At 41.8% G+C, this 10,380-nt stretch overlaps 1 protein-coding gene across 1 annotated transcript; it reads left to right on the forward strand.

Moving 5' to 3' along the window:
- The first annotated feature begins 876 nt into the window (after positions 1–876).
- Positions 877–6,950, forward strand: LOC123483992 (up-regulator of cell proliferation-like). Its single transcript, XM_045213953.1, has 2 exons — positions 877–1,031; positions 2,079–6,950. The coding sequence occupies exons 1-2, from the start codon at positions 980–982 to the stop codon at positions 6,692–6,694; spliced, it is 4,668 nt and encodes a 1,555-aa protein (XP_045069888.1). The 5' UTR covers positions 877–979; the 3' UTR covers positions 6,695–6,950.
- The last annotated feature ends 3,430 nt before the right edge of the window (positions 6,951–10,380 follow it).

Below are 10,380 nucleotides of genomic sequence, written 5' to 3' on the forward strand. Positions count from 1 at the left end.
ACTTGTCACAACTATTTTCTATGCAAACTTTCTAAATGTCGTCAAAAAATCACTGGACAAGTTCATGGAAACGTAGATACTGTTGCACAGGTCGTAAAGGCAGTCAAAAAGGTTTAGACAAACCCCAACTGTTGCAAACCAAATCCTAGCCCAGTAGCATGGAAAAATAATAGTTTATAGATGCTTTTTTCCAGGGAAGATTAAGTTTATGAATTGACTGGCCAGGATGTTGGACAGTGGCTGCAAATTTATCATTCAAATGGAACTGTTAAAAGGCATTACCCGGGATTGTGGGGAATAATGCCGCATTCACATGCTAGTCGAAACTAGGAACCTCAGAGTTAAAATTAACGTAGAGCTTCCTATTGGTTGATTCATCTTTCTGCAACGAGTTAGCAAGTCGGAAATTTCCAAGTTTCCTAGTTCCGACTAGCACGTGAATGTGGCTTTACTCTCTGCTATCAACCAATCAGCATCCAGGATCCAAACCGGTTTTATAATTATTTATTTTTGTTGTGGTGGCAACTATTTAGCAGTGGTGCAAACACTATTACTAAATGAATATAGCAGAAACCCTTCATTTTTGTTACACTACAAATACAACTTCTGTTGTGAAACTTCTGTTTTTAGCTTATTTCTTCCCATATCAAAAGGAATTGCAAGCTAACCTTTTCTACTTTTCAACTACTATTCTACTTTTTCTCCTGTAGTTTATTTCTGGAGTTAAACTGTAGCACTAACAATAATATATTTTCCTTTAGTACTTCCTGCTGCAGACCAGCTGACTGTTGACTCAGTGGACACCACATCAGCTACTGTTAGCTGGAGCCAGCCACCAGGACTGGACCAAACCCAACATCATTACCAGATCTCCTACCACTGTCCAGGGACAGAACCACACATCACTACCACATCTTCACACAGCATCACTCTCTCTGACCTGCAAGGTGGTTCTCAGTACTCAGTCACTGTCTGCACTATGCTGAAGAATGGAAAGCAAAGTCAACTGGTGTCAACAACCCTCACCACAAGTAAGGAAGTACCCTACTTAAGTATTGTCTGGGCAAAAAACTGGTTTAATCAACTATATTTAAACATAATTTGTCAATGTATTGTGACATGGAATTACATGGAAAATACATTGGATTTGAAAAAAGTAATCAACAATCTGTTGTTTTGAGGATAAAAATTACACCACAGGATTGTCATCATGGTAACTAAATTTCAACATAGAAAAACCTTTTTTTAAATATGTTGAATTTTTACCTTTTAAAACAACGTCGTATCTTTAATGTAATATCCACTATCAGAATAAATAAATAATCGGCTGGGCAGCACCTCCTACTGGAGAATTGATCTACCCTTTTGTCTCCCAGGGTTTTAACCTTCTTAGCTATGATACTTGTCACTGACCAAAAAATCAAAGTAAAAAAACAGGACTAAATTAAATCAAACTCTATTTAAAGTGCATTTAATTTTTGATTTAGTCATGGTTTTTAACTTAGATTTTTGGTTGAGATGGAGACGTGAATCCAACATATCAATGATTAATTTGTAGTCAAACTGGAATTAAAGCCAGACGGTGGCACAGATGGAACTATCCAGGCAGAAGATAAATCACCTTGACATGTTGATATTTGATTGCGTTGACAACCAAACACAATTCAATATTCCTTTTGAAATACAATAAATTGCCTATTAACTTGACTCTTTAAATCAACCAAAAACAAACGTTAAAGGATGGGATTAAGCCAGTTGTTCAAATGGAATTTGGTTGTGCTTTTAGATGGTTGAAAGCATAGTGATAACACATTGGGAATTCAACGACATTTAGTCTTTTTGAGTGGGTGAATATAGGTTATAATCTCATTGATCAACGTCTCAACCAAATACTATCCAATTGTCCATGTTGAAATGATGTGGTTTGCCCAGTGGGTAGTTATCAAAATAACTATAAACTAATCATAAAGCCTGTGTCTGCATGGGATGTAAAGGTACAGTATCTTCCCTGATGAGAAATATATGATGGTGAATTCCCTGGATCTTTCCTATTTCCTAATCTTCCTTTCTATTTACAGAACCCTGTCTCATGGAGCTGTTGTCAAAGACTGGACTAGAAGATCATTATGAAAACAAGCTGACGTTAAGTACTGTCCTTGAGATAAATGATAATACTACATCAGATGAACCACTTACCACTATGCAGTCACTTCCAGGGGCCCTCCTTAAGAAATTAATGATGGCAAATGTGAACGCTAGGAGTGTAAAATGTCTGACCACTGACCAGGAAGTTCCCTATGATGGTGTAGACAACCTGGACACTGGCACTGATACCAGCAATGTCATTAATCCACTGGACCTGATTACAGCACTGTTTCTGTGCTCAGATGGTTTCCTGCAGCAGGAGATGGTCCAGAAAATGTCCATGTGTCAGTTTGCTGTCCCTCTCCTGCTGCCAAACTGTGACACAGAACAAAGCACGTTGATGCTGTGGGCCTTGAGGGACATAGTGAGGAAGTTTAGACTCTCTTCACAAGTAGACACAAAGTCCTTCATAGAGGAGAGAATTGTACTCTCTGATATTCCAATGGTGTCCTTTGTTAGGCTTGGAGAGAGCAGCTTGTCCAAGTCTAATATGTTGAACAAACTGCTAAGTAATCCTGACTCATTTGTCCATCGTGATATGGACTGTGGTGATGTGCCTCGGAAGATTTCAAATGGCCTAGTTGAAATCAGCTGGTACCTCCCATGTGGGAAAAGAAACATAGACAGGTTCACTAAGCCTGTGGCTTTTGCTAATCTCAGAGGAGACATCAGGTCCTTTAAGACACAGTTTTCCTTTCTGTGTCAAACATCAGCAGCAATTTACATGTTTAGTGATGAATTAGAGGCAGGTTCTGAGGTTCTGAAAGACATAAACACAGAGTTAGTTCTGGTTGTTAACTCTCAGAGAAAAACATTCACAGGAGACAAAGTAACACATGTAATAGAAAAGAAGGGGCGGAATGAAGCAGCATTTGTCAAAACCCTGCAGTCATCTGTGGGTGACATCATTGAAATATGGCAAAACCAATTGACAATTGAAAAAATGTCTGGTATTGCTCGTCAGAGTGGGATTCTGGTTGATGAAGACCGTAAAGAGTGTCAGAGTGCCAGGAAGATGGCAGATCAAATCACCAGCAACATAAAAGACACAGTACAATTCAAAGACAAGCAACTACCCTTACAAGGGCGAACCTGGAAAGAGCTTTCCCAGTTGGAGAAGGAGAGATGTAGACTGCGAAATGCAGGCAAACAAGAAATTGAACACTACAAGAGCTCTCTGAAGAAAGGGGAAATAGAACTGAGAGAGAAGCAACAAAGCTTTCATATGACAGACGAAATGACACATTTCATAATCGGCATGTCAAGTTCAGAAGTGGAGCGACCCTATTTCCTCAAATGGATGCGGATATATTTGGACAATCTGTCACGGCAGAATCTGTCTGGTTTACGAGAAAAGTATAAAATGCTTCAGGGAAAAGAATCTGCAGAGAAAAAAGACATTGCAGATTTGGATAGTCAAATATCTGACTGTTCCCTGGGAATTGAACACTTCCTTCGTGAGTTGGGCCAGCTGTATGAAGCCTCCTGCTCCCTCCCTGAAAGTAGCCTACAAAGGAAACAGATGGAGCATCTCCCTGGATTGTGTGCTCAGATGCTGTTGGATGGTTTCCCCATTGAGCTTGTGGATGGAGATGCATCAAATATTCCTCTGAAATGGATATCAGCTGTTCTGACTCAGCTTCATACTCTTGTGGACTCTAACAGCAAGATCCGGGTGGTCTCAGTTTTAGGGATCCAAAGCACTGGGAAGTCCACTCTCCTCAACACCATGTTTGGGGTCCAGTTTGCTGTCAGCAGTGGAAGATGCACCAGAGGGGCCTTCATGCTACTGATTAAAGTCAACAAAGAACTCAAGGAGGAGCTGAAATGTGACTTCATCATGGTCATCGACACAGAGGGGTTGAAATCACCAGAGTTGTCTCAACTAGATGATAGCCATGAACATGACAATGAACTGGCAACACTGGTGATTGGACTAAGTGATGTCACAATTATCAACATGTCCATGGAGAACTCCACAGAGATGAAAGACATTCTACAGATTGTTGTTCATGCTTTTATCAGGATGAAGGAAGTGGGGAAGAAGCCGATATGTCATTTTGTGCACCAGAATGTGCCAGACATGTCTGCTCATGACAACAACATGAGGGACAGGAAGAAGTTGTTGGAACAGTTGAATGAAATGACCCTGGCAGCAGCCAGAATGGAGAAGAAGGAGAATATCACCAAGTTCACTGACGTGATGGAGTATGATCCAGACACAAGCAGCTGCTACATCCCAGGACTTTGGCATGGGACTCCCCCTATTGCTCCAGTCAATGCTGGCTACAGTGAGGCTGTGTATGATTTAAAAAAGAGCTTGATGCAAGATTTCAGACAATGTCAGAGTAATGATGACATTACACATTTCCTGAAGTGGACACAAAGCTTGTGGGAGTCTGTTAAATTTGAGAAATTCATCTTCAGTTTCAGAAACAGCTTGGTTGCAGATGCATTCTCCAGTTTATGCACTGAGTACAATGGTTGGGAATGGGCCTTCCAGAAGGAGATGTATTCCTGGATTGTAAATTCTGAAACCAAAATTTATAATTTTGGCATAACAGATCCAAATCCCCAAATGAGCATAAGAAATATGCTTAATGACCTGATGAGGGAAGCATCTGAGAGGCTGTCATTGGGAGAAAAGGACATCCAAGACAATATAGTAAAATACTTTGAAAAGCAAGATGGCCATGTCAATCTTGTGGAAAAATACAGGGAGGACTTTGTGTGTAATGCTAAAACACTGAGACGAGAGACAGAAAACACAGTGAAGAACAAACTGCAAGAAGCTGTTGAAATCAAAGAGGGAATGACCAAACTGGATGGCATCAAGAGTTCACAGGCAATTACACTAGACAAGAAGGTGCTGGCTTTGCTGCAGAACTGTAAACAGAAAAAATCTGATTCATCAGAACAGGAACTCAGAAAAGAGTTTGAAAGTATGTGGGAGGAAACTCTGTCTGAGATCAACTTTAGCGGACTGCCAGAGAGAGATGTGGCTCAGGATGCCTTCCTCATGTTACGTGATAATTTATCAACGAGGGGCAGTCGTGTAAATAAAATGTTGGTTGGAAGCAGTTTGGTGGATTGTGGGAAGACAGTCTTTGTTGTGGAATCAGGGGGTTTGTGGGAGAAGGCTAAAGGCCTTTTGGTGTACTGGGATCACGACCATCACAGGAAAAAACAGCAAGACTTCTGTGAAGACGTCATAACCCAGTGTCAGGAGTTTATAACCCAGAAGGTGGAAAGCAAAACAGGCTATCATAATACTTTAATCAAAGAACTGCTGAAAATGATTGAAACATTGCAACAACGAAATAATTGTAAAGTCAGTGAGGAATGTGAGGTTCGTCTAAAGCTACACATCTGTGGCATTGCAACCAGAGAGTTTCAGAAGATGATTAATCATTTCATTGCATTCAATGACCCTCAAATGTGTCTGGAGCGGTATAAGAGCAAGTATCTTACAGAGTTCATGGACTTATTTCATAACCGAGATCAGAGCCTAAAGAAAGCTGAGGAGTTCTTAAAGCTCTTAGAGCCAGCTGTAAAATACTACGTGACCAAAATGATTGGTTCTGATGTGGTTGATGAAGTAAAGACAGGTAAAGGGTCAGAGGATTATAGCACACGGATGCGTTTCCAGTTCTCCATTTTACAACAGCTCCTGATGGATGGAGAATATGAGAAATACAGAGAATACATTAACCATTATGAAAGGTTTGTGAAGGACTGGCTGTTTGACCGAATTGCCCAACAACTCTCAAAGGACAGCAGACTGGAGAAATTGGAGAAGAAACATCTTTCAGAGATAGTCGAGATAATCACTGAAGCAATTTCAAAGATTAGAAACACAACTAGCACTGTAAAAGATATCAAGACATTCATTCAGAACATCTGCTGTGCCCTTGAAGAACAGCTTGTTTTTCCAAAGGATGCTCTGGATTCCATCATGACTCTGAACTACTCTGCTAACACAGCACAGTTTGCTGACGACCTCACAGCGTTTGTGGGAAAAATGGAACAGTCACTGGCAACTGAGTACGTTAAGGGAGGAGACATCAAAGAGAGACTCAGATCTCTGCCATTCAAGCCTCTGGACAAGATGTTCACCAGTCTGTTTGGATGTGGAGAGCAATGTCCCTTCTGCTGTGCACCCTGTGAAGCAGGAGGTAAGGAGCATGCCAAACACTTTACCTCCATTCACTGTCCACAAGGAGTCACGGGTTGGATGGATTTAAAGACAAAGGTGTTAAGAACTGACATATGTTCATCCTCTGTGATTAGTGACAGACAATTCAACACAAACCTGACTGAAGGCAAACCTCACCCCTACAAGGACTTCCAGACATATTACCCTGACTGGATCATAACTGGAGATTCCAGTATGGAGGCTTCAGACTACTGGAAGTACGTGATGGCTACATTCAATGAGAGAATTGCTACAGACACAAATGCACTCCCTGCTGATATCCCAGAGGACTGGAAGGCATTAACAAGTGATGACGCATTGAAGAGCTTGAAAAACGCATTCAACATGAAATAAAGTGGAAAACGATAGCATGACTCTTCCTGACCCAAACATAGAATTGGCCAATCAAAGATGTCAGACATGGCAACCAGAAATGACTCACCAAGCATGAATGTGACAACACAGCAATACAAAGCCAGGATCCAGTCAATTCAATCAATAACAACATGTTTTAATAAATTGCAAATCTTGCACTTCCAAATAAATTTGTGATTTGAAAAACAACAGAAAGGGGCCCACCACTTGTTTTGGTTTTCAGCTAATGGATGGGGCTATGGAAATGACTAATATATATATATATATATATATATATATATATATATATATATATATATATATATATATATATATATATATATATATATATATTGCATGAATATTTTTTTAAATTATTTTTTTAAAGCCAGAAGTAGTCACTTCAACCAGGAACTTGTAAAAATGGCTCATCTCTCAATTCCAATACAATTTCACCATCGCAGCTGATCGGAAACTTTTTTTTATCTTTCACTTACCTTGATTGGTTTGTTGAAGGAAGAAACTGTTGATCAAAATGTACCACCTTTCACAATCATAAAAAAACTAGAAACATTTTAGACTAAATTAGGATACTGACCATCCAAAAGATACCACAGAACTCTTACCAGATAGTTGCAGAAAGAAAAGCCTTTATCTTGGCATATCCATGTACAGTGAGGAGAACAAGTATTTGATACACTGCCGATTTTGCAGGTTTTCCTACTTACAAAGCATGTAGAGGTCTTTTTTTAAAATCATAGGTACACTTCAACTGTGAGAGACGGAATCTAAAACAAAAATCCAGAAAATCACAGTGTATGATTTTTAAGTAATTAATTTGCATTTTATTGCATGACATAAGTTTTTGATCACCTACCAACCAGTAAGAATTCTGGCTCTCACAGCCCTGTTAGTTTTTCTTTAAGAAGCCCTCCTGTTCTCCACTCATTACCTGTATTAACTGCACCTGTTTGAACATTACCTGTATAAAAGACACCTGTCCACACACTCAATCAAACAGACTCCAACCTCTCCACAATGGCCAAGACCAGAGAGCTGTGTAAGGACATCAGGGATACAATTGTAGACCTGCACAAGGCTGGGATGGGCTACAGGACAATAGGCAAGCAGCTTGGTGAGAAGGCAACAACTGTTGGCGCAATTATTAGAAGTTCAAGATGACGGTCAATCACCCTCGGTCTGGGGCTCCATGCAAGATCTCACCTCGTGGGGCATCAATGATCATGAGGAAGTCGAGGGATCAGCCCAGAACTACACGGCAGGACCTGGTCAATGACTTGAAGAGAGCTGGGACCACAGTCTCAAAGAAAACCATTAGTAACACACTACGCCGTCATGGATTAAAATCCTGCAGAGCACTCAAGGTCCCCCTGCTCAAGCCAGCGCATGTCCAGGCCCATCTGAAGCTTTCCAATGACCATCTGGATGATCCAGAGGAGGAATGGGAGAAGGTCATGTGGTTTGATGAGACAAAAATATAGCTTTTTGGTCTAAACTCCACTTGCCGTGTTTGGAGGAAGAAGAAGGATGAGTACAACCCCAAGAACACCATCCCAACTGTGAAGCATGGAGGTGGAAACATCATTCTTTGGGGAGGCTTTTCTGCAAAGGGGACAGGACGACTGGACCGTATTGAGGGGAGGATGGATGGGGCCATGTATCGCAAGATCTTGGCCAACAACCTCCTTCCCTCAGTAAGAGCATTGAAGATGGGTCGTGGCTGGGTCTTCCAGCATGACAACGACCCGAAACACACAGCCAGGGCAACTAAGGAGTGGCTCCGTAAGAAGCATCTCAAGGTCCTGGAGTGGCCTAGCCAGTCTTCAGACCTGAACCCAATAGAAAATCTTTGGAGGGAGCTGAAAGTCCGTATTGCCCAGCGACAGCTCCGAAACCTGAAGGATCCGGAGAAGGTCTGTATGGAGGAGTGGGCCAAAATCCCTACTGCAGTGTGTGCAAACCTGGTCAAGACCTACAGGAAACGTATGATCTCTGTAATTGCAAACAAAGGTTTCTGTACCAAATATTAAGTTCTGCTTTTCTGATGTATCAAATACTTTTGTCATGCAATAAAATGCAAATTAATTACTTAAAAATCATACAATGTGATTTTCTGGATTCCGTCTCTCACAGTTGAAGTGTACCTATGATAAAAATTACAGACCTCTACATGCTTTGTAAGTAGGAAAACCTGCAAAATCGGCAGTGTATCAAATACTTGTTCTCCTCACTGTAGGAACACATTTGGCTACTGCCAACAAGTTGCCGTTTCACACAACCTTCAACAAGGCCTTGTAGCAAGAGTAGTGTTTGAGTTGACATCACTGACTGACAGGTACCTGCAGTATAGGAAGGAAGGTGGAGTTATACCATACTGTAGACCAGAGCATGTGAGCGGAGTGGAGCGGAGTGGAGCGGGAGCGAGCGTGGAGCGTGAGCAGACGGATTTTGAACAGAGCACAGAGCGGCATTTTTAAAAGGACGGAGCCTCGCCCTATTTCCCGTTCCAATTTCGCTCTCTCTCACCACGAGTCTGAAGCATGCTCAAGCCTGACCCAGAATCCATCTGTTTAATTTAATTTGTGTCCTCCATGAATTTGTATTTTATAGAGCGAGAGGAGCAGCAGCAGCAACAAGAGAAAAGGGTTGAGGAATTCAAAAGTTTATTCACTGCACGCAAAGGCCCAACCATAACAAGGGAGAGAAAAAGAGAGCTGGATGTAGCATTTTTCGAAATGATTTTCATGGACTATGAACCGCTGAGTAAAGGAGAACGCGAAGGGATACAACATTTCGCCAGCGCAGCTCAACCGGGCTACACCCCCCCAAGAAACTATGATAAATCAGTACTTTACTTTGTCAAATTTACATCTGAGATGCCCCATTCACATGCTTCAGCTGGCGATCAAAAACGCTGTTAACGAGCACAACAACATTAATAGGCTGTTAGTGAAAGTCGGGCACCTGGTGAAAAGTGTACGCAAGAGCACAGAGGAAACCGACCAATTAGGTGTCCGCCCCACAAATGCCTGCGCCATTCGATGGAGCAGCCAGCTGCGGATGATTCAGTTGTTCATCCGGTTGTTCCAACAAGACCCGTTATGGCAAAACAAACTCAAGTCTAATGTTGCTAACATCACCCTGAATCAAGTACGGCAGCTGACGCACCTTGTCAGTGTGCTGACACCACTAGCAGACCTCACAGACAAAATGCAGAAGGAGCTGGGGAACCTGGGGATGATCCTCCCTGCTGTCACAGAAATCAAATCCCTGCTCACCGATTACACTCACGCTGCACTTCCAATGGGCATTGCTGCTTTTGCAGAAACTTTGGCAAACAACGTGTCAATTCACTATGGAATATACTATACTGATTAACATCTAATTTTAGCGTCAGTGTTAGATCCCCGTTTCAAGACAGAATGGATAATCCGAGATGAGTCTGTATGCAACAAATTCGGGGAGATAAAGTAAGGCTGTGGTTTAAACTAAAAGTGAAATACATGCAGATTTTGTTCCTTTTTTGGAGTGAGCGGGGGGCGATTTGAGTGGAGCGCGATGCAAACTGCGTTGAGCGCTGAGCGATAATGAGCGGACTGGCCTGATGTGGCTTTGAGCGGGGGGAGCGGAGGGGTGAACAGCTCCGTGAGCGAGGAGCTGAGATT

The sequence above is a fragment of the Coregonus clupeaformis genome, unplaced genomic scaffold (genome assembly GCF_020615455.1).
Source record: "Coregonus clupeaformis isolate EN_2021a unplaced genomic scaffold, ASM2061545v1 scaf0177, whole genome shotgun sequence".
Taxonomy (NCBI): domain Eukaryota; kingdom Metazoa; phylum Chordata; class Actinopteri; order Salmoniformes; family Salmonidae; genus Coregonus; species Coregonus clupeaformis.

Excerpts from the sequence above, each read along its gene's own strand:
- LOC123483992 (XM_045213953.1), top strand. The coding sequence starts at position 980 with ATGCTGAAGAATGGAAAGCAAAGTCAACTGGTGTCAACAACCCTCACC. Across the intron at positions 1,032-2,078 it reads GTCAACAACCCTCACCACAA|AACCCTGTCTCATGGAGCTG; the intron begins GTAAGGAAGTAC and ends TTCTATTTACAG.